General features: G+C 39.7%; 1 protein-coding gene across 1 annotated transcript in view; it reads right to left on the bottom strand.

Annotated features, from left to right (window-relative positions):
• Nucleotides 1-25768, bottom strand: part of LOC137295070 (kinetochore-associated protein 1-like) — a 73882-nt gene that overhangs the window by 40960 nt on the left and 7154 nt on the right. Inside the window, exons 5-33 of the mRNA XM_067826341.1 lie at nt 25496-25568; nt 25047-25127; nt 24369-24490; nt 23570-23660; nt 21151-21215; nt 20607-20716; nt 19845-19989; nt 19411-19445; nt 18822-18884; nt 18308-18383; nt 17576-17701; nt 17099-17188; nt 16873-16914; nt 14868-14929; nt 14442-14550; nt 13778-13921; nt 12819-12875; nt 10709-10822; nt 8462-8581; nt 7294-7437; nt 6597-6695; nt 5855-5958; nt 5341-5443; nt 4758-4895; nt 4403-4519; nt 3026-3092; nt 2377-2459; nt 1189-1299; nt 836-864 (exon numbers count right to left, since the gene is read on the bottom strand). Coding sequence (XP_067682442.1) covers nt 836-864; nt 1189-1299; nt 2377-2459; nt 3026-3092; nt 4403-4519; nt 4758-4895; nt 5341-5443; nt 5855-5958; nt 6597-6695; nt 7294-7437; nt 8462-8581; nt 10709-10822; nt 12819-12875; nt 13778-13921; nt 14442-14550; nt 14868-14929; nt 16873-16914; nt 17099-17188; nt 17576-17701; nt 18308-18383; nt 18822-18884; nt 19411-19445; nt 19845-19989; nt 20607-20716; nt 21151-21215; nt 23570-23660; nt 24369-24490; nt 25047-25127; nt 25496-25568 — 2720 coding nt within the window. The remainder of the gene's footprint in view (nt 1-835; nt 865-1188; nt 1300-2376; nt 2460-3025; nt 3093-4402; nt 4520-4757; nt 4896-5340; nt 5444-5854; nt 5959-6596; nt 6696-7293; nt 7438-8461; nt 8582-10708; nt 10823-12818; nt 12876-13777; nt 13922-14441; nt 14551-14867; nt 14930-16872; nt 16915-17098; nt 17189-17575; nt 17702-18307; nt 18384-18821; nt 18885-19410; nt 19446-19844; nt 19990-20606; nt 20717-21150; nt 21216-23569; nt 23661-24368; nt 24491-25046; nt 25128-25495; nt 25569-25768) is intronic.

The following is a 25768-nucleotide window of genomic DNA, read 5'->3' as shown; positions in this document are numbered from 1 at the left end:
AAATGCATTATGATGTAATGACATCCATGGCCCTGAATGATACGTTATATTATTTCATCTCGTATTTCTCAGTGCATTGTGCTTTACCTCAAAGACAGTTGATCAAACATGATAATACCTGACTGAATTTCGGTTTACACCATAGGAACTGATATTTCAGGTCACACATTTCAACACTGGTGAGGTAGCCAAGTGGTTTATGAGTTAACACAGAGATGCCAACTCCAAAGTGGTGCAATTAGGAATCTGAGCTCCCTAAGATTGAAATAAACCCTAGTAATTTCCTCAACAAACTAGGGAACCATATAAACTATTGCACTCAAGGAATGCAACATTTCAATATCCTCACATGTAGACATCCTTTCACAACTGAAACCGGTTTGCTGTACTCGGTATTAAATAGAGCATGGAATTTATCAAACAGCCTACTCAACTCCAGGATTACTTTTTGTGTGTAACCAATATGAAAACTTCTGTAAACAAAGTGCTGCAGTTATATCATCATCATTAATTATAGGTCAAAGATGATCCTAGCCCTCCAGTAAGTAAGATATATATTTGTCATATTTTTAAAAAATTTGAATGAATTCAGCTTTGCCAAGATCGCGGAATCGACATGCATTTTTTCAGGATGATCCTGACAAATTCGGGAGGGCTGGCATCTCTGATCAAATGGAAAGCCTAGGTTTGATTCTCCACATGGGTACAATGTGTGAAGCACATTTCTAATGTACCCCATCTGTGATATTGCTGGAATATTGCTAAAAGCAGCTTAAAACCAAACTTTTTCTTTCCTGTATAGTACAGGTAATACTGAACAAGTTGGCTGACTTACCTATAAACTTTTGCATAGTTGATATCACCCTGAAAAGAAACATAAATACATAGTAAAACTTGGCATAATTAGCCCAACTCCCATTATAACTGCACCCATAAAACCAAATAGAATCCTTTGTTTTCAAATAAACCTAAAAGGTATGTAAAGCCAAGTGTTCCCATCCAATCCAGTTCACTGGAAACTGTAATTCTCATCACATGTACTGAATGCACTTTTCACATGCAAACGATGATGATCAGAAATCTCACAATATGGAACAAAAAACAAACAAGCTAAGTTGACGGTAGATGGGTGATATCTATTGTCATTAGCATCCACACACACAGACACAGTTCACAGTTAAACCTCACCTTTATTGATACTTGCGATGTGAAGAAGTCTGTAAGGTAGGAGACAAGTACAGCCTCCCTGGACGTCCGACAACGATACTGGGACAGCGTCAGGTACTTGTTGTACTCACACTGTAACACAAGAACAGCTCGATACTTCAAAATACAATACACAACTGGGACTGTTCAGCTTCACTAACTCCTGGTGCAAAACGAAAAGCAAGATTGGAAATATATGTGAGTATTGTGAGTTTCAGTTTCCCGTATGTACATGTAATCAGTGACTAAGTAACGTCAGTAGTTCCAGATGAGATATACTCTGCATGCAAAACAACTCTTGATGCTGACAAACACCTATCAGACTCTTTTTATGAACAATTGAGCACCAGTTTGCTCTTGCAAGAGTTGGACATACAATTCTGTTGATTGACAGAGGCAAGATATCAAATACACCCCATGAGAAACATATCTGTCCACAGGGTGAGCGAAATGAAATTGAACATGCCCTTCACTTGACACTGTCAGAAAAGGTATTCTACCATGTAATGTCATCAGGACCCATCAGTGCAGATGCTCCAAAAACTTATGGTAACAACTTCACACTCTATGCTAAGATTAAACATTCCTTCATGTTACTTGAAAGAAACGTAAATGGTTGTTTAATATCACTGATATTATTGCATCATGTATTTGGGCCTATGGCCACATACGTAAGTTACAGAGTGAGTGAGTGAGTGAGTGAGTGAGTGAGTGAGTGAGTGAGTTTAGTTCAGTTCAGTTCAGTTCAGTTCAGTTCAGTTCAGTTTTATACTGCACTCAGCAATATTCCAGCTATATAGTGGTCTGTAAATAATCGAGTCTGTACCAGACAATCCAGTTATCAACAGCATGAGTATCGATCTGCACAACTGGGAACCGATGACATGTGTCAACCAAGTCAGCGAGTCTGGCCACCTGATCTCGTTAGTCACCTCTTATGACAAGCATAGTTGTCTTTCACAGCAAACATGAGTTGCTGAAGACCTATTCTATCCCAGACGATTATGGAAATAAACACACTGACATTTAATAGTCAACTCTTGCCGATAATGAGAATAGTCACACTCCAGTGTAATGATAACTATGAAATACACCACTTCAAACATTAAACTGATCTGATCAGTTTTTGCAATGGCTGAATGCATGTTTTTGTTCCTATCTATTACTGACCTGCAAAGCCAAAAGAGCTGTCATTTCACTGTAGTCCTTCCTCATTTCCTCATAGATCTCACAGTTAACATGGTCCTGGACATCTGGGGAACAATGTAACACAATGATCACATGGTGAAGTTCACACAAACAGATACACCAGCCTCTGCACTACTCATGCTAGTCAAGTATCATGGTATGATATAACCAGGTGAGCTTTTAAAATCAAATTTAGCTATAAAAAGTAACCACACAAGTTAATTCTGAAAATGTTAACATCTTCAAAGTTATTCTCCTTTCACATGAGTTCTGCTTCACAATATTAAACTCTTGATAGAGCCTTTGAAAACCTACTTTTTAAATCAACTTACGATAGAATTCATACAAGCTTCACAGCTCACTAGAGCACAAGCTACATACAGTGATTAGTAACCCTAGTTACAGTACATCAGATGTACACCCATTAACATCTACATTGTAGTTTACAAGTAAGTAACAGAATAGTGCTTCTATTACTACTGACCTACTTCGAGTCCAGTTCCAATCAATTGCAGGTCTGAGCCATCTCCAGATCATGCAATAATTATGCTATCAATAATCTTCAAAACATTTATCAATGATCTTCCAAAAATTTATCAATGATCTTCGAAACATTCAAATTTCCCCCTACCTTGCAATAGTATACGAGCAGTTCCAACTGCAGCCTCAGTGAACAATTTCTTGGATTTCAGGATGTCCTGAAACCGGAGTGCATCAGCATGAGAATCAGGAAGTCAGTTACACCATTGTGTGACAGCTCAAAGTGGAACAAAGACATCAAATGTAACATTGGTTGTAGACATTAATGGCTTTGGATAAATCTATGAGAATGGATTGTGATCTGAAAGAAGGGGGACTACTCTACACAGTTAATTGTGATACTCTCAGCCAGAAGACCACCTTAACCCTGTGTATATAGGACTGAATCGGCTGCACTTCACATCACACCATACTGTACTGTAGATCTGATGTTAATCTGTGTAAACAGGTATGCAGTATGAGCACATACATGAACACAACTAGCGACTTATTGCCATGTGGGTCAAAGAGGACTTTCCGGTAACACAAGCACATGTAACAGTTAAGAGGAAATATCCAAAATGACCAATCATGCAAAATTCCACACAATATTTGCACATGTAAATATTACCCAAACCAGAACATTTATCATGCTGTATACTTATCAGGGCATAGTCTATGAAACATTTACTTTCTTCATTTTCAGAAACACGGAACCAAAACATGATTGTCTGTCACCAAAGCCTAATGCTATTTAAAACATAATATATCAATATTTACAATACCTAATAGTCTTGCTCCAAAGGAAGTCTTTGAATGTCATTTAGAAGTGAAAATACATAAGAATGAAGATTTTTATGGATATCAACTTCTTTATGAGAGAACACAACGTTTCGGAGTTAATGCTTACTCCTTCATCAGGTGATTGAGAAAGGGATACAGAGGTGTATTTATATGTACAGGTAAAACAATAACAAAGTAACAAGTGGAATGAGTTAACGAAAGCTAGTATAAACAAGCACTGATGGGAAGCCGATAGTTAAGATAACAATGATGGAAGCCAATGGTAATACATTACAGTTGATTGGATATGTTTACATAACATGATTGGGGATAAGGATGGAAGCCAATGGTGATACATTACGCATGATAGGATGATGTACATAACACACGATAGGGGGTGAGCATGTTTACATGAGGGTTGGTGATGTACAAACACAAGTATGTACTCGGGTAGATAGGCTATACATGAATTACATAGATAGAATGTACACAGGTAGATGAGATTTGCTCCAAAGGAGTAAATAATGAACCAATTTCTCAAAACACTGTTGAAGCAACATGTTATATCTAGGATTAGATTTTTCTTAGTAAAGTACAGAATCTTTTGTACTTTGTGTACCCTTCAGACATGTATAAAATGGCATGGCTCCCCTTGCCCAAGCTATGAATAAACAATACCTTTTAAAGAGTGGTCAAAAGTTTCTACCTGCGTGTCATGTATGACTGTGTCAAGCTTGACCTGTGTCAGAATGATGATCCGCCTCCCACAGTGAAGAGCGATTTCAGGGGTCAAGGATTTCAGGAGGTCAAAATAATCTTCAAGCTGCAACATGACATCCATTGGAGGAATTGGAACAACACTGATTCCTATTTTAGGGGAAAATGTTGAGATATATCTTCTTAATTTTTGTATAGAAATATTATCTAAAATTAAAGATTTAAATTTCCCAAAACACACCTTGACATCTCTATGAGTTCAACATGGAAATGAAATCAGTGAAAGTCCAAGTTTTCCAAGAAAACGTTACTTCAGAATCATTGTCATTTTGCTGGTCACTGACCCTGTTGTGAGAGACGAGCCATTGCAGTCGGAAGAAGTACAGTTCTGTCTCCAGCTTCATCTCATATGTGGTGATCAGCTGGACTGCATCCGTTATACACGTTGCCATGTCTTGTGCCAGGATGTGGTACATCATTTGCTGCAATACACACAGAATATTTAGTGAGAGTATTTTCTTACTGGTATTTGTATTTAGCATTTAAAAGCAGGTTGTATAACATTTTTATAAATATTGGTGAGATTTAATTATTTTAAAGTATGAGTATTTGAAGAATGAAGAACCTGTGAAGGTCCAGGTTAGAAGTAGTCTATAGTGACTCATGTGTTTAGTAAGAGGCAACAAACTGGATCGATCAGTCATGCTCGCTGACTTGGTTGACACACGTCACTATATCCCAGTTGCCTAAACCACGTTCTCATGCTGGTGATTGCAGGATTGCTGTATCCAGACACTGAAGTTTCAAGGACTGCCACCATAGAGAGGCAATTGCTCAGCACAGCGGTAAACAATAAACAAACCAAATCAAAAACACACGAATGATGAACAAAAGAATGAACAAACCCAAATATCAAGAATTTCTGACCTGTATTTTACTTCTAGTTGGCAGATGGATTTTCTTCATGCCATATTTCTTCATTAATTTCTTCACCTCCAACATGTGACACTCCTCTTTAATCCTCTTCACACTAAACACAATCATGAAGTTATGGATGAAATATGTGTCTAACATATGTAGAATACTTGTCCTAAGAAAGAGACCAGCATTCATTATAAGCACTCAGCTATAGAGAATGCACAATGTAATACATGCGTACAGGTATCATTATTATAGTTAATGTGTAATCTGGACACAGAGTTAAACCAGTGATTGTGCATGGGACGTAAGAAGATATTCCTGAAAGTGTTCAGTTCTTAGACCTCAGTGGATCACTGGATAAACCACGACATCCAGTGTTGTCACACATGTGCAACATTCAACACATATCAGTACGTCAAGAGTACACGGCATAATATGGGCCATTACAATAAATCTTATTAAAGATGAGCATAAACCAAGGGATAGGTTCAAGAAAGTTTCAGATGTCCTCAACACTTACATGGGATGATCTAGCTGTAAGCCTCTCTGTATCAGCTGTTCCACATTGTTACTCAACGGCAGTGACGCACACTCCATCACCTCCAGGATTGCCTCCCCTTTCTCCTACAGCAACATTTCAAACATCAAGGCCCTGAGCTGAGGACTGTCCAAACTACACTGAAGCTTACGATGAAGAGTTATGCCTGCTACTCCTTTTTTTGAGGATTTAAATACAAAATAATGAGTTTTTAACAATAAAAAGACATCATTTTGCAAACCTTGCCATCAATTGTTTTCACAGACTTCAATCCAATAAAAAAGATGAGTGCTAAGCCATTTTATTAATAGTGCATATTTACGACGCTCACATATCCATGGTCATAAGCATGCTCAAGGCACAGAACCTAAGGAGTATGAGGGTTTAACAGTCATATGATCTATGTCAGTGGGTACCCATTTTCTGCTGGGTGAACAGGGGGCAATTTTGAGAAAAACTCATATGCCAAAGGTGAGGCTGCATCTATCACATTCGCTTCGTTGTCGAGCAGGACCAAAGCCTTAGAAACTCGCAGGTGTCAAGCGCAGTCACCCATCCATGGACTTACTTCAACTGATTCATGACCTGAGCCCTAAGCACTGGATCACACACCACCATCTTACCTGTCCAGACACATTTACTAGACCTGCTCTGAAATTATCAATTCATCTTACAAGACAAATTAAATACAAGGCACCAAAAGTGAAAGTGTGTGTAGCCTCACCCTTAGGCCTTTAATGAAGTCGATGACAGCAATGGCCTTCGTCTCCCACGCTGACTCCCCTGTGTAGGAGGTGATGTTGCCTGTCCGCTCCAGCAGATCCTGGTAGGACAACAGATAGAACATCATTGACAAGATTACCCAGTTTTCCAGCATGTCATTATAACAACACTGGCCAAGCTGTTTGAACATCATACATATTTGATGTGATGTCACACATTTTTCATGTCACAACTGATACTTTGATTCTTCATGTTACAACAGTTCTTCTGCATGTAATTGATAATACGTCCTACAAATGAAATATATTTGATATGGCTAGAGTGAGACTTTATATGCTGCTTTTACTTAGAAATGGGTTCCACACATTGTACTCATGTATGGAATTGAACCTGGATCTTCAGCATGATGAGTGACCACCTAAACCACAAGGCTACCCTACCACAGGAAGATAATGCTCTTTCTGATCCTGCATTTGGCTGACCAAACATTCCGTTATTCCACATTGTGAATTGGCATTTTACTTCTGCAATGGTGATGTTTCATGTCAGTAAGAAACTATCACATTACACTTTTATCACAACCAGTTTTCTAAAATCAACATACAAAAGTTTAACGGTGATAACACTCACACTACACAAAGTAAAAAAAGATCCAAAGTGAAATAGATCCAAACAATGTTTAGCAATAGATGAGATACCTTGATATACTTGGAGAAGACCTGATCTTCGTTGAGCCTGTGTTCTCTCATGTAGGGTCGGATCTGTCTCTCCAGTGTCGGCACGATCAGTTCCAGGGCTACCACCTTGTCCAGCATACGGAACGCCACACTCTCTGTCGTCTCCTGTGGGAATTGGCACATTTGACATAATGTGAATGTGTTCCCAGCCTGGGCTGGTTGTAAGTGGTGATGTAATGGGTTTGAGTAGTCAGGCTCCGTTACATGTAAAACGGCAAGGGATGGACAGATGGACGGACAGAAAGACAGTAATAAGCACTATTTAGTCCTGATATCCAAGCTAATACAAACACATGGTTTGATTATGGAAATGAAACTTTATGCAACCTTAGGTAATAACCTTGCTGTCCCAGACAAAAAGCAGGATGTGACTGCTGATAAAGTAAAATTCTAGATAATGCTTAAGTTTTGGTATTAGTGATTTAGAACATTATTATAATCAAACCATTCTGTGTCTGATAAGATTATTCTATCTTACCTTACAGAATTTCTTTTAATAATAAAAACATTCAATGTCTCACTGTCCCTGTAGTCACTGCTCATAAGGGACTACAGTGAAACACATACAACCCTTGTGGAGATAACACTCTATCATGATGTAAAGCTTAGAAAACGTTAGAAAAGCTAACTTCCTGTTTTTGTTGGCAACCTACTGTTTTCAGATAGCGCAATCTTTGCAGTTTGGTAAAATTCTCTACAGATGCCACATAAGCAGCATGATGATTATTGCTGAACTAGCAAAATATATTAACATGCACACGGTGACAGCTGGTAAAATGAGGTTGCATTTGGCAGTTTCAGGTTTATCACATGCAAGTTCTAAATACTTGAATGTAGCCGTAATGGTACTCTAAGATCAGAGTGGGTATTTTCGTAAAATATACAGAAGTCAGTATGAGGCAAGGTTACTGGAAAATTGAAAAGGATTCCAAAAAGAGGCAACTTTAAAACATGAATTGATACATGTGCCATATTTTCAGGTGTAAACATACAAAGCATTAGTAAATCATCACATCCCAAGGTCCAACACAACCTGTATAAAGAGCTACAATCGGTCATGCCACACACTATGACCAGCTAATTCCCTTTCCATTCCCTACCCACAAAGGGTTGACTTGAAGCCACTGACCTTGAGAAAATCTGTAAGTCGAAGATTACACTTGTACTTGTTGTGGAGATTACAGAGATGCTTCAGGGACGTCATCATCTCCTGCAGAGGCTGCAGGGTCTTCTCACTCTTGTTCATACTCTGTAACACAGGCTCTACGTCAGCACTATTGGGACATCTACTGACTGAACGGCCTGATGCCAGGGACAAGTCAGTTTTCATTTTGGGCAATCAAATAATGGCATCTTACCTGTACATGGCTACTAGAAAATTTCGGCTTACAGTTTCAAACTGCAAATAAACTTTGATTTTATTTCATATCTGCCAAAATGTAGCTATTAAATTTCCCAATGATAACAGAGTAGAGTTATCTTTCTCTGCTATTTATCACTTCTAAATAAATAGTCCACTGAACATTAACACCAAATACCATGTTGATTTATTCTTTCATAATTACATCATCATGATTATGTCGTAAAAATCAGGGTAAGTTGAAAATTAGTCAGGACAAGTGATGTTTTAAGTCACCCACAAGTCATCCACCCTGTACCCCTAAGACATCTGTGACTTTCCTAAATGTTTGGTTGTTTTTTCCTGAGCAGTTACATGTATCATTTCACCCATCAGTCCACATGATCAATGAATCATTAGGGTCCTAGTCAAAAGGGCCGCATGAAAAAAGGGCCGCAAAACAGGAAAGTCAAAAATGCTGCACACCCTTAGTCAAAAGCGCTGCATGAAAAAGTCAAAAGGGCCGCATCAAAAAGTCAAAAGGGCCTCAGACTCCTAGTCAGAAGGGCCTCAGACTCCTAGTCAAAAGGGCCTCAGACTCCTAGTCAGAAGGGCCTCAGACTCCTAGTCAGAAGGGCCTCAGACTCCTAGTCAGAAGGGCCTCAGACTCCTAGTCAGAAGGGCCTCAGACTCCTAGTCAGAAGGGCCTCAGACTCCTAGTCAGAAGGGCCATGTATAAATAAGATAATAATAATAACATCTTTTTTCAAAATTGTTGTAGCAGAAGATTTTTACATCTGCTCAATGTATATTTTGTACATACTAGTCCTGTTCTTAATAGATATTTTTGTAAATATTAGAAATAAAATAATGACAAAGAGTAGATTATGTAATGGATATATATTTCATTTCAGTATCAAACCACTTCCCATTTATGATTATGATAAATATAATATCTTTCAGAATGGTACCACAATGCTCCAGAAAGAAACTAAAATATTGCACAAAAACACATGTACCCATACACAATATATTCCTTTCATGCCCTGGTTGTGTTTTGACTAACATGTAAGTTGTCACTAATACCTTGGATGGCTTGTTTATTCATCTCTACAATGTACATTTTGTGCATACTAGTCCTGTTTTCAATATTAGTAAGAAAATTGTGACAAACATTAGATGTATGTAATGGTTATATATATCATTGCACACAAAGTCATCATTTCAAGAGATCACATTCAAATTTCACACTCGACTGGTCCTGTCAGCCTTGAACACAAGCACAGCAGTTCCACTGGGCTAATGTCTCCATTCTTAAAGAGCTTCCAGGCAGCAAAAACTTCCTTCTGGGTCCTGCTGGCTCATAATCATAAATGGGAAGTCTTTTGATACTTCAATGAAATATGTAACCATTACATAATCTATTGTTTGTCATTTTTTTATTTCTAATATTGAAAAAGATATCTATTAAGAACAGGACTAGTATGCACAAAATATACACAGAGTAGATGGAAAATCTTTTACTATAATTTTGGAAAAAGATGTTATGATTATTATTTTACTTAAATGTAGCCGTTTTGACTAGGAATCTCAGGCCCTTTTGACTTTTTGATGCGGCCTTTTTGACTTTTTTATGTGGCCCTTTTGACTAGGGGTTTGTGGCTCTTTTGACTTTCTTGTGGCCATTTTTACTTTTCTGTTTTGCGGCCCTTTTGTCATGCAGCCTTTTTGACCTGTTCCAAATCATTACAGGGTCTAGAGAAATTATCAAAACATACAGTTCTCTACACCTTTATTTCACAGGGCATTTGTAATGCCTGCAAGGACCCATAAAAGCATTAATTACGTATCCCTATGGTTACCGTGTTTGTCAGTCAAGCCAAAACCCTGCATGTTGTATATGTATTTTGTTATGATTACAACAATTTGTGTGCATAAAATGGCTTAATGTCTAGTCCTAAAACACCATGTTAAGACTGAAATAAATAATGACTGACCCAGTTAATGTTAGACTTTTATCAAATAATCTATCCTTACCTTCCTGACATTTTCAGCTGGATTAAGTCCTGAAGTGGTTGTCAGTTTCAGAGCCTCACTGACACTCCTGTGTGTCTCTTGAAGGAAGCTCAGGGCATTCTCTGGCCATCCTGTCTGAAAAATGCCCAGTAAAGCCATTGATATAATCTTGGTCCTACTCAACACTGTACTAATTCCACATATACGGCTACAATGCAAGTTGCAATTTAACGATGCCTGTCAAGCATCAAAGCTGGAAGACCTAGTGGCAACGCTTGCAAACTGGAATCGCCAGAGTGAATTATAGGGTATATGATTTTGAACAGTCGATAATAGCTTATTTTACCATTTTGTGTTTCATTGTAAGTCACTTGTTCTGCTGATCGGTGGCTTCATATACTACCGACAAGAAATAAGGGAACTAATGAAATAATAGAGAATTTGAAACTGCTATAAAAATCCACTAAATCAATTTTAGGCGTCAAGTTCAATATCTGGTGTGTCCACCATGTTGGGCAACACATTCACGGCACCTTGATGGCATGCTGTTAATCAATTTCCAGATGGTTGCCCGTGGTATTGCCCGCCATTCCTCTTGTAGAGCTGCACCAAGCTGGGCCAGGTTGACAGGTCCTGGGTCCCTGGCGTACACCCTTCGACCAAGAACGTCCCAGAGATGTTCCATTGGGGACAGGTCTGGGGACTTAGAGGGCCAGTCCAATGTCTGGATATCTTCTTGTCGTAAATAAGCAGAGACAATTCGGGCCCGATGTGGTCGGCATTATCATCTTGGAATACAAAATTTCGGCCGATAACTCTAGCCAATGGAGCCACAACAGGACGCAATATTTGGTCAACGTATCGCTGAACAGTCATGGCTCCGTTAATGATGACCAAATCTGATCGTCTGTCATGTGTAATCGCGCCCCACACCATGACACTAACACCTCCATATCGATCATGGTCAAGAATTGCTGCTCTGGCATATCGCTCCCCGCTCCGACGCCAACAACTTTCCTGCCATCTGTGAATCGTAGGCAAAACCTTGACTCATCAGAGAACATGGTGTAACACCAGTGGCGCATAGCCCGTCCCTGATGCTGCCTAGCCCATGCCAATCTTTGGCGCTTATTGTGAGCTGAAAGGGTGACACCCGTAAAAGCACAGGCTGTCTTGCTTTCAGACGAGCTTGATAGTCGGTTGAGGTTGAAATGCGTCTTCAAGTGAGTGTGCGTAATTCTCTATTGATGGCAGGGGCCAATTTAAACCTATCGCGTAGAGCAATTAACATAATGAGACGATCCTGTCGTGGTGTCGTTGATTTTGGTCTACCACGCCCAGGTCTCGTTGCAACCCCACCCGTTTGACGGTACTTATCCCACAGGCGTGAAATTACACTTTTTGATTTACCCATCTGCCGGGCAACTTCACATAATGATGTCCACCCCCACTATCATCCCCACAATTCTCCATTTTGTTGCTTCACCGAGATACTGCCTCGGAGGCATTTCTGTCAGTAAGTGTCAATCTCTATGGCATTAGTGATTGCCACTTCTCCAGTACATTTACAGGAGTTAACTTCTGTATGCATGTGTAGCACATGCTGGGCATGCATTATGCGAAATTCCATTGTCATTGGATGTTGCGTTTGGTAGATACGCCACGATAACGGACCCTGTCACAGTCAAAGTCATCTACATTCAATTTCTTGGTTCCCTTATTTTCTGTCGGTAGTATATGAAGACAGTAAGTGTCAGGTTTACTTCATTGTTAACATTCACCATGATTCTCTCTATAAGATATCATGAGGGACAGTCTTACTTATTCACTCAATGATGATGGGGTGATACTTACTGGACTAAATATTCATGCTTTACCATTAAAATCTTGTCATCTCTAACAAGAACATATTGCTGAGGAACAATTGAGTTTTACGCTATTTTTAATCAATATTCCAGGAATAATGCACCAGGCACACGAGAAATGGGCTTCAGACATTGTACCGATGTGGGGAATCAAACCCAGGTCTTCAGCGTGACAGGGAAAGGCTTTAACAACAATCCTATCCAACCACCCCTGGTATGGGACGAATGGGAAGTTCCAAATGGAATAAAACAAAGTGAACACATACCTTTTCCAAGAGTTCCATGTTAAGGGCCTTTTGAATGACCCAGCTGACAATGTTGAACTGGAAATCATGAAACATTACCATGTCTATTAACAGTCAAAGTAGCTGAACATTTGAATTTAACAGTATCCCCACACATGTATGGTAGATAAAACCATGTCAAGGCAAGGCAACAAACTACATGTGTCTCATTTGCTCACTTCCTAATGCATGGATCAAGACCAGCTGATAACTCAACCATGCATGGATTGAGAGCAGCTGACAACTCAACCATGCATGGATTGAGAGCAGCTGACAACTCAACCATGCACGGATTGAGAGCAGCTGACAACTCACCAATGCATGGATTGAGAGCAGCTGACAACTCAACCATGCACGGATTGAGAGCAGCTGACAACTCACCAATGCATGGATTGAGAGCAGCTGACAACTCAACCATGCACGGATTGAGAGCAGCTGACAACTCACCAATGCATGGATTGAGAGCAGCTGACAACTCAACCATGCACGGATTGAGAGCAGCTGACAACTCACCAATGCATGGATTGAGGCCTGCTAACAACTCACCAATGCATGGATTGAGGCCTGCTAATAACTCACCAATGCATGGATCGAAGCTTGTTCACAACTCACTAATGTATTGTTTGAGGCCTGCTAACAACTCACGAAACAATAGATAAAGGCCTGCTAACAATGAACCAATGCATGGATCGAGGCCTGTTAACAACTCACAAATGCACAGATCAAGGCCTGCTGACACTCACCAATGCATGGACTGAGGCCTGCTAACAACTCACCAATGCATGGACCGAGGCCTGTTAACAATGAACCAATGCATGTACAGAGGCCTGCTAACAATGAACCAATGCATGGACCGAGGCCTGCTAACAATGAACCAATGCATGGACCGAGGCCTGCTAACAATGAACCAATGCATGTACCGAGGCCTGTTAACAACTCACCAATGCATGGGGCAGCTTTCTGCCAATGTGGGGTATGAGGGATGTGAGCAGCCACCCTTGGATATCTGAGGCGGTCATGTGGTCAGGGATCTCAGACAAGAAGTGGTCAATGACAGATGGAGTCAGTTTATCACCCCAGTCATTCTGGAAGAAAGAATATCCCTTGATTAGATTCATTTACAGTAAATGTAAATTTACCTTTCTTAAAGAACATTACTGAATATCAATGATTGGAAGTGGGCTCTTTCTTGCTGCAACTTCCACCATGGCAACATCACACCCCATTCTAACACTGGTGTGTCTGGTTCACACTGCTTAATGTTGGTCCACAGTCTAGGACAAAAATGGTACTCCCTTACCATGTTACACAGTACTGCAGTACAAAGTTCGGTCCATTTCGGATCGGTATATCATAATGCATAAAAATGCCAAGAGCCAAACCTTACATTGCTTAATAATATGAACAAAATAACCATAATATCTATCATTTTAAATGAACATTTCTGTCATTTTATGAATAGATACAAATGATGGCACGAAAACCAAAAATACCAATTTTTTTTATTTCATTAAGGTATACTGAACTGAAGTCAAAGTACACTGGTTCTACTAATACCACGGTACACCATTTTACCCCTACCACTGTCCCATATATTTTACCTACCTGGTGTCTGGTCCAGAGTGTAAAAGCCATGTGTGTGTTGCCATCTCTCATTGATCTCAGACATTCCTTCAGCATGTCCATCCTAGAGAAGTGTTCCCAGGTATCAGCACTGCAACAACGGTAACACATTTACTGTGAGTAAAAAAATTAGCTAGTCAGGGCCAAGCAAATCAGTGTATGGCAATAAGCCGAACAAACCCTTTCATCAGAACACAGCCCGGTTTCCCATTGTTTTTTCACACTGAGTAATAATCCAGCTACATCAGGACCAGACAATCCTGTGATCAGTATCATGAGCAGCAGTCCAAATGCTTACGAGTATGCTGACATGTCATGAACCATTCAGTTCATTAAGTTAAGAACAGCAAGTTAACATCAGAGGGGATGAAAAATAGAGACATTCAAGAAGTTTGTTGCCATGGTTACCTGTATTTATTTGATCCATAAATGTATCTGTAAGTCATGAGACGTCCCTCAGTGCACAATAGCTGAAAAAAAGGGAAACGGTTGAATATACAGTGCATTTAGTAACATCAATACTGGTTATATGGAACTCATGGAGAGTTATGATATTTTATCCAAAAGAGTGGATGACAATACAGCATTGGATGATCTAGTCACCCACATTACACACTGCAGTTAAGCAACAAATTGTAAGAAAGTTTGTGACTGACCAGCATTATTGGATCAGGACCTGGGACTTGGGTGTTGGGTATCATACGGGACCTGAATCAGGGTATCGGAGACCATACTAGACCTGATTTTGGGTATCGGAGACCACACTGGACCTGAATTTGGGTATCAGAGACCATACTGGACCTGAATTTGGGTATCAGAGACCATATTAGACTTGCATTTGGGTATCAGAGACTGTACTGGATCTGAATTTGGGTATCAGAGACCATACTGGATCTGAATTTGGGCATGGAGACCATACTGAAGCTGAAGCTGATCTGGCCTTTATGCATGGAGACCATACTGGAGCTGAATTTGGGTATCAGAAACCGTACTGGAGCTGAATTTGGGTATCAGAAACCGTACTGGAGCTGAATTTGGGCACAGAGGCCATACTGGAGCTGAATTTGGGCATGGAGACCATACTGAAGCTGAATTTGGGTACTGGAGACATACTGGGCCCGAATTTGGGTATCGGAGACCATGCTGGACCTGAATTTGGGTTTTGGAGACCATATTAGACTTGCATTTGGGTATCTGAGACCATATTAGACCTGCATTTGGGCATGGAGACCATACTGAAGCTGAAGCTGATCTGGCCTTTATGCATGGAGACCATACTGGAGCTGAATTTGGGTATTGGAGACCATACTGGACCTGAATTTGGGTATCAGAGCAAGCTGATCTGGCCTTTATGCATGGAAACCATACTGGAGCTGAATTTGGGTATCAGAAACCGTACTGGAGCTGAATTTGGGTATTGGAGACCATACTGGAGCTGAATTTGGGTATCAGAGACCATACTGAAGCTGAAGCTGATCAGGCCTTCATGCATGGAGACCATACTGAAGCTGAATTTGGCTATCGGAGACCATACTGGAGCTGAATTTGGCTATCGGAGACCATACTGGAGCTGAATTTGGGTATCAGAGACCATACTGGAGCTGAATTTGGCTATCAGAGACCATACTGAAGCTGAATTTGGGTATCAGAGACCATACTGGAGCTGAATTTGGCTATCAGAGACCATAGTGGAGCTAAATTTGGCTATCGGAGACCATACTGGAGCTGAATTTGGGTATCAGAGACCATACTGAAGCTGAATTTGGCTATCAGAGACCATACTGGAGCTGAATTTGGGTATCAGAGACCATACTGAAGCTGAATTTGGCTATCGGAGACCATACTGGAGCTGAATTTGGGTATCAGAGACCATACTGGAGCTGAATTTGGCTATCGGAGACCATACTGGAGCTGAATTTGGCTATCGGAGACCATACTGGAGCTGAATTTGGCTATCGGAGACCATACTGAAGCTGAATTTGGGTATCAGAGACCATACTGGAGCTGAATTTGGCTATCAGAGACCATACTGGAGCTGAATTTGGCCATCGGAGACCATACTGGAGCTGAATTTGGGCACGGAGACCGTACTGGATCTGATTTGGGTATCTGAGACGAAAATGGACCTGAATTTGGGTACTGAGAACCATACCAGACCTGAACTTAGATACTGTGGACCTGTTCAGTCCTAAACCTAACAACTTCAGACTTATTTCAGCACCCACTTCCCACAAGGGAGACAAGCATGGTGACCTGATGGGAACTTACCATGAATATCAGAGACATGTCTTGGCACAGACTCAGCAAAAAAGAGACATGCATGGGGTAGAGTGGGGACCTGCAAGACACCTTTATTCACACAGGAGGTAGAAAGTGTTCCTTGTGTGGCCTGTCTCGATGACATAAGACTCACCTTTGTCATCAGTGCTTCATCTGGGCTGGGTGATTTCCTCAGCTGTAAAGATACATTGGTTGATTTGATAGAAAGCAATAATATAACTTGTATCATAAACACTGACTTCAAACTAACTCAGCAAATGAACGGAAATGGGTTAGATCACTGAGGCCTCAACGGTACATGAATAAATGTTTTAAACTTTACTTGAACATAAAAAAGGTTTAATCAAAAAGCAACTCACCCTGGTCTTACAGAAAATGAGGAGTTTCCAAGTGTCGTCAAATGATGGTAATGCTGCCCTCATACACTTTTCTGCTATATCAGTGTCATCCTGCAGAACATCAGAAACATTCAATCAACGGATGGTCTACTACTTTTATAATCTACATCATAAAGAATGAAGTAATGTACAATTTAGTGCACATTTTGTAATTTAAAGAAAAAAGTACTGACAAAGTAATCAGTCAATCTTGTAGTGTATCCGACATCAGATTACACTCATGATGACCTCATTATGGGCTAAAACAGAATTGTAACATCTCTGTGAGAGTTATCTAAAATATTCTTGTACTGTAACATGAAAAGTTTTTTTAAGACATTTCAAACACGGGGTTACCATGTCTACGTCTACCTCATACTACATAATTATTTTATGTAATGGTTCTTCTGAAACTGAGATGGATCTGAAAAACACACAGAAGATATATTGATGTCAAACCTTAATGTTGTTCAAACAGTCCCAAAGTTGAGTGAGAAGGTCAGCTACCATGTCCGAATCGCACTTGTGGACATTCCAGGGAGACAACTGGTCAAGAATGTAGCTAAGTTTCACTTTGTAGACAAGCTGAAATGGCAGTATTTACATATGTATCACGCGTTGATATCTTACCTTCACTAATATATTCATTCACTTCACTTGTTTCTATTTAATACAAATAACACTACATATGATATTCAGATGGTGAAATCTGACAGTTTTCATTTGGGAAGTGACATAAACATTGCTATGAAAGGGTTTGGACATTTGAGCTTATTTTTGAAATATCGTTCCAGGTTCAAAATCTGGGAAAAAAAGTCTATCAATATTACAGACTGTCATAAATGCTTGTTACACAAAACTTGTATAGTAAAGTTGACATGACACTAGTTGTGGTTTAGAATGTGAGTGACTGAGCTTGGTTTAACTCCACTTTGAACAGTGTTCCACTTCCATCAGCTATCAGGCATTAGGTTTAATGTGGAAGGAAAACTCTATCTGCAACAGGGCCCTTATGTCAGGGCCAGGTCTCTGATGTTTACTACTTAACAGTTAAGTGGGAGCATGGGTGTGGTGCTGACAATCTGTGTGCTCCAGGGAGGTAACTCTGTACATGAGAGTGGTGTCAACCATACCTCAGTTGTTCATCATGTTCAGAATGATCAAAGAAAGAGAAACTGATTTGGCACGAACCTCCGTGTCCAGGTTAAACATCCTAGCAAACTTCTCAGCCTCATCAAAGCGCTGCTTGTGCAAAATCCTGTACAACCTGGGAACAAACATTCCACATCTCAATAAAAATATGAGCATAAATGTTGTTGTATTGAGTGAGTGAGTTTTGTTTCACACCACTTTTAGCAATATTCCAGCATCATAAAGCAGGAAACACAAGAAATGGTCTTAATTGTGGGGACTCGAACCTGGGTCTTCAGCAAGACAAGCGACTGCATTAACCACTAGGCCACCCCCAGTCCCCTCCAGTGACAAGATGGAGGTGTGCACTGATGCCAAATTAATCAGACCACATAAATCAGTGATGAAGTTTGTGTGTATCTTAATATAATAATATCAAGCAAATTCAACTGTGGTACCAGGATTCCAGGTAAAACATTTTGAGATATTTATGAATTATACTTGAATTCATGTGAAGCTATAAAGTGATTGAGCTCTTTTGGACATAACATTCTTTTCAAATCTGATTTCTCACCTTGTCTGTGGATTGGTCTCTGTCAGACATCGGAACCTCACAGTGGCAGACAGGCCTGGCTTCCTTGAAACATAACAGTATTGTGTGGACATCAGTGAGTGAGTTTTAGTTTTATGATGCTTTTAGCAATATTCCAGCACTGAAAAAAGACACCTGAAATGGGCTTCATGTGAGGGATTTGAACCTGGTTCTTAAGCATGATGAGTGAACGCTTTAACTAACAGGCTATCCCACCGCCCAAGGTGTGTGAGGGAGGAAGGATTATTGTCAAACCTGACTAAAGGGATGTGAACTAAAATAACATTGTAACTACCCACATTGGTAGTAATCTTATTGAAATATTAGATGTTTTTATGAAGTTCATTCTCTGTCATCAACCTGTCTCTTTTTATCAGCAATGTTACAGACAGACCATTGTGACAACTCTACCATGCAACATGCTGAACACCTGAGACATTATTCATGGACATGATGGAATGAAGACAATTGTCAGTACTTTGTGGCTAGAAATACGAGGCTGGTAGAGCAGTTGGATATTACGCCAGCATACTCTATACAGGTCAAACAACTTCAGACTTGTGGTACTTACTCTGAGGGACACACTTCTGCCACATATAGCACCTCCTGCAACAAAAACACATCAATCTACAACATGGTGTAAGGGTGAAATAATATCCATAAAGCGAGTGGTTCCCTCGAGGTGGTTATCAAAGTGAACCATGAGCTTAAGGTTGTTAGTCCGCATATACCACAAAGTCAAAAACATTTATATTCTTGGTGAATTATTATTAACTGCAATGTGCAGATATTATGATTTAAAAAGAAATAGAAATAAATGGTTGTGTATTTATTTATTGAAGATGTTTCCAATAAAAACATTGAGGTAGAGGCATAGGGTTGTGAAACCTGACCTGCCAAGGGAAAAGTTCTTCTCGAGGTGAAACACCGGGAACTAGATGACCCAATAATCAACCCATGTGGTATAGAACTACACATCTCATTATGGGGATAAACTACACATACCTGTGTGGGGATACACTGGGAGAGGATAGAATCTGCTGACAGTTGAAGTGAGTACACAGGTTTGAAGGATGGCATCTCCCGGATAGACAAAGCACTGCAGCCATCGTCAGTTGTGGACATCAAAACCAGCTTCATGCTCGTCAGACTGGAACACAGAAGACAGAACCAAAATGGAGGTGCATATCTTCAGTGCTTGTATTGTTTGCATTTTGTTCAACATTATAATACACCAGATGAATAAAACAAATTCTCACATCCCGTACACATGAGAAGCAAGTAAAGCATGAAAACATGGTCATCAATATCCACCACTACATTGATCTGTTCCAATTTAGTTCCTGCTTTTTAAACTACATCACTACATTCATGCCCTGAATAACCACGTATCTATGATGGTTACTGAGAAAAAAACTGTCCCCATTTGGGATACTGTGCACAAAGTCAAGAAATACATGACAAGGGCCATAACTCCAGATTGTAACAGTTTCTGTTTCCAGTCTCCATCAAGGCATTTATATCCTGTAACCAAATGCCAAATTTTGTTTCCCTATCTCTAACGTTTTTTTGAGAAAATCTGTCCCCATCATCTCAAAAAGGCAGGCGGACCAAGCTTTAATCTATATCCCTTCTCGCCTTGCGGTGGAGCAAAAGAGTAAAGATGTCACTTGGTGAGTTGAATCCGACTTAGTCATCCATGGTGCGGCAATAGGCAATGTCTTTCCAGAGTTATAGCCCGTGTCACAGGTACGTAAGGCACCTCACCTGCTTGTGTTGTCCTCTGAGGAGTCCAACATCAGCAGCTGGAATACCTTCACCTCTGGCAGCTGCTTCAGTAACACCAGGTTCTTGACACACCACAATGTCACCGTGTCCTACAACATCAATATACCATAATACCACATCACATTGATATAATGTTACACCGGAAGATTGTCCTGCCACCTCAATGGCATCATAATCTAAAAAAACCCCAAACCAAACAAACAAAAATATTCAACAAAATACACCCAGATAACATTTTTGTGCAACATCACCAAACTGCACACTGTCCTGCAACATCAAGACATTGCTACACTGTCCTACATAATATTCAATATTTAATATCACATGTTCCCAAAAGAAGTATACAGTGCCTCACTGTCTTTCAACAACTACATCCCACAATGACAAACACCTGCATCAACAAACTGTCCTACATTAACAGAGTCACATTGCGGCAAAACATCCTGTCGTAAGTCAGCATACTGTCACATCACACAGGGTTTTATATTATCTAGCCTGGGATGTAGTATGGCTTCCTACTCACATTTGAATCCTGGAGGATGAGATATCTTTTGTTTGTTGATAACTTCCCTGTCACCATGCCAGCATCTGAATTATTAATTCATTAAAATCAAAATATTTTAGATATTTAAATACTTAGCTTACCATAGGTCTAACCTCATATTACCTGAAACTACTCTTAAAAGAGATCAAACAGTCGTTGATTCACCCTTCTCTTGAATGGCTACCTCATGTATCGACAACTGTACAATAACGCATATGACATGATCTCCACTCCCATGCAAGTATGGACTATCCAAAAAATTCACTTTTACTGAAAACAGAAGAGCCCAGAGAGGGGAGGCGCATCCAGCACATAAACACCAACACCTGTGCAGAAGTGAGAGACACGAGGTAGCCAGGTAGATAAGTTAATGTAATTCCTTCTACACCCACCTATAAAACAGAAAAAGTTATAAGAGTCTAAGTACACTTAGTCTGAGTGTATTTTGTTACACTCCACCACTGAGTCTAACAAAACCTAGTAGAAGGTTGTGTCAGGTAAACTGTGAGCGACCAATGACCGTCCAATCAAACGCAAGAAGGTTAAATAGATTTAACCAATCAGACAAAAGCTACCATTTAGGGATCGGAGGGACTTTCAAAACATTCAGGTCACTGACACCAACAAAATCTGCATATAACACAATTATTTGACCTGCAGTATATACGCTTTGGGGTCTCTGTGGACATGGTTACCATTAGCTAATATTTCCGCAAGATGACATGCTTGAATATTGCCAAAAAACACCATTTTCAGCGACTGTTTACTCACCGTTGTCATGGTTGTACATACGCCATGTGCATCACCCGGAAGCAAGCGTATGCTAAATAGCATTCGGAATCGTTCAGGTACGAACCTTTTCGAGATAAAAAGTTCAAAAGGTATGTGCGAATGTCCACTTTCACGATTTGGTAAGCTGTGTTCTGACTGGTCAATCTCAAAGGTTACCTGATGCAACCTCAAATAATGTGTTTTGTTAGAATCAGTAGTGGAGTGTAACAAAAGGTACTGAGGATAAGTTTATTTAGACTGGATTTATAAAAACATACCTACCAGATGCATATAACAACTTTAATACAGATAAGGTATCAGTAAGTAGTCAACTTAGCGAAAACAGAAAACGTCTGACTTGTATGCATCCTCGATATCTCCAGGGTCTACGTTCCGAAAAGTCCACTATACCCTGGACGCATCTACGGGTTGGCCCGATAATTTTATTACCTCCCTTTGCTGACTCCGCTTTCTCACAGTTGCCAATCAGAGTGGTCACCGTTATAACCGAATTTGCCAGTGTCAACAAAGATAGCAGTTGCAACTGCAAAGGTTTGCTCGCCGTGCGACTCACAATTTGGGGAAATCATCCATGCAAATTTATAGGTCTGAAACCTTTTTAAAAACATATGCAAGAAATCCATCTAATACTTTCACAGAACCTACGCATGGTTTGTTTGCCAAGTTTAATCGGTTAGAAAGTGAGATGTGATTGGTTCACTCAAATTCCCAGCGTAGGCACCTGATTGGATGAAAAGCCAGCCAAGGGAGGTAATAAATTTATCGGGCTGAGCCGTAGATGCATCCAGGGTATAGTGGAGACTTTTCGGAACGTATACCCTGGAGATATCGAGGATAACTCGTATGATGCCTGAAGTAAAAGCGAATTTTGTGTGGGAGTGGAGATCACATCACAGAAATCAGTTATTGTACAATCATCAATACATGAGGTAGCAATTAAAGAGAATGGTGAATCAATGACTGATCTCTTTTAAGTGAAGCTCGAGGTACTATGCACAAAGTTAAAAATATATTATTTAGTAATGAATCACCATTTGAAAATAACAATACATAAAAAAATATTTTCAGTTGTTAGCATAACTGTTTATTGTGCATAATTTTGGTTATTAAATCAAAATAATCATGGAATCAAGTGAGTGAGTTGATATTTAACGTCACATCGGCAATATTGCAGCCATATCGTGACGAGAACATATGTGACATAAAGAAGAAATATATATGCATATTATGAAGAATCTGTCGACGAACATGGAGTCAAGAGTGATTAATACAGTATTTGACTTATTACAGTGAAGCTTGTATCACCATGGATACGAACCCAACAAACCAAGGATGTTTGTCCTTTAACACTGCATTCTGCAATATTCCAGTTTACAGCAGTGCTAAATGTCCAGATAATCCAAGATCATGCCCATCAATCTAAGCAATTGGGCGACAATAATACGTGTCAACTGAGTCAGCAAGCAATACCATTACCAGCGAATCCTGTTAACACGTGTTGCTGACGGTCAATTCTAGCTCAGATCTCAACAGGTAATTGAACAATTCTAGGATTGGCACCAAATATGTAGATCCTGCACGTTAGAAGCACGAAGCCAGTCCTAACCTCCGTCCAGCATGTCTCCAACCATGTCCTGGATGACCAGCTGACCATCTCCAGACCACTCCCACACAGCAATAAAATTGTCCCCAGAACCCTGGAATGGAAAAACAAATCACTGTTTAGACAAACTTACCTCAATGATTCTACAACGAATAACATTCACATCAAGTGATATTAGGGCTGTGTTTGAAGCTAAGAAGGGTCATTGAGATCTATGGCATTACAAAACATGAGCCATATAAATCTTGCTTTTAGTATTATGGGTAATGGGTGATTCTTTAAAGCCCTGAAAACAAGTTGCTATACCTAGGATGCACAAGGTGTGGAGGGATTAGGACTGCACGGAATTATCGGTATACCGGTATAATGCGCTTTTCAAGTGATACGCATTGTAATATTTTTCCTGAGAAACGATGTATTGGGTAAAGAACATATATAAAGTTTGCGTGATTATCTTTATGGTTTCAATTTAAATCTACACCCTTCCATTCCAAACAAACGTTTTCCATTGTTATTCAATTACGAGACGTCATACTATAAGACAATAACTTGTATAAAAGCGAAAATAGAACCCATGACTAAGCAACCTTCCTTTGAAACTGCTGTTATTAGAACCATAACAAGAATGTTTTGGGATTTACAATGTAAAAATATGATTGACATGTACAGTTAATGTCACTTACTATCAAACACATATGTTCCCAATGTATTGCAATACATATCGCAATACGACTACCTGAATCACAATATACTGCAATGCAATTTATTTGCTAAAACACATCCCTAGGAGGGATTGTCTTACAAGAGTGTACACGGTACTGGGTGTTGTGATGATATCGTGTGTTCCTCGTGTATGGTAGTCTGTGGTCTGGACATTGACAAACTGCAGAATCTTCATCAGCTTGGCCATACGGTTGTCAACATCTGGTACATAGAAACAATACACTAACAAGAGGCATCCTTGAATGCAGGTCCACCATGAACTTTAGCTTCATTCTAGAATCATAATGGCCCAAATTAACTGACAAATGCAGAGTTAGCTGGGCACATAAGGTCAGACAACGCTTATCAATGTTTCATTGTTGATACATGAGCCCAATGTCTCCTTGGTAAGTCCTGAAAAGTATTAAATCTATAAGGTGTGCTGGAGGCCTAGTTCCACCACACAACACATGGTTCTCACCCTTGTTTCATCATTCTACAAAAGTGAAACAAGTGCACATCATTTTGAAACTTGAAGCTGATGGCCTCAAGTCCTTACACTTCTGACAAATCACACAAAACAGTGCTTATCAATGTAGTATGGTCAAAATAGCTTTGAATTTGTACAGTTACAAACACAACCTGATTTTTAGTTTGCAAACCATATCTTTTCTGCCTCTTTATCAATGTCAAAACCAGTCAATTCTTAAATGCTGTGTTATGGCCTAAGTTCTGAGCGTTAGTAACATGAATCATTATTTATGTATGTTGTACTCACCTTCAGCAAGCAGTGACAGATCCAAGTTTCGGATGACATACAGGCGTCCTCCAACTGATAGGCTGTACAGGTCATAGAGTCCTAAGAAAGATTAATTCAAATAAACATGAAAGCATATTAATGATGTATTAACTATGTTTATTTCACTTCTTAATAACAGATAACAGAACATAACAAACCTGCATTGTAGCATAATGCTGAATAATTAAAAAATCATGGATAATGTTTCTTCTAAACATCTAATAAGGAGAACAGTCAAATTTATTCCCTTTAACATGCCAAAAAATTCAGAAAAGTTTCATTGTTAATTTCTTAATAGTTTTAGCCCCCACAAAAACCCAATGATTTTGAGAAAAAAATCCACCAAACTATAAAATATAAAAACAACAAGGCAAGATGTAATCTTGAGCTGTCAAAAATTGAATTAAAAGGAATATAACGGGCGTTACCATCATCCCTAACTTGAAACATAAGCTTCTTGAAGGCGTTTCCATTCCTTTGGTCAGCTTCTGGCACAACCATCTATCATGAAGCCACACAGAATGAACAGGTAGTGTGTGAGTGAGAGTGATTTTAGTTTATGCTATTTTCAAAGCAATATTCCAGCAATATCACAGCAGGGGACACCAGAAACGGGCTTCACACATTGTACCCATGTGGGGAATTTAACCCAGGTCCTCAGTGTGACCACCTGGCTTCCCCACTTGCCCTTACACAAATTA

Source organism: Haliotis asinina, chromosome 8, assembly GCF_037392515.1.
Source record: "Haliotis asinina isolate JCU_RB_2024 chromosome 8, JCU_Hal_asi_v2, whole genome shotgun sequence".
NCBI classification, from domain to species: domain Eukaryota; kingdom Metazoa; phylum Mollusca; class Gastropoda; order Lepetellida; family Haliotidae; genus Haliotis; species Haliotis asinina.
The sequence above is the reverse complement of the archived record's forward strand: the minus strand, read 5'-3'. Positions and strand labels throughout refer to the sequence as shown.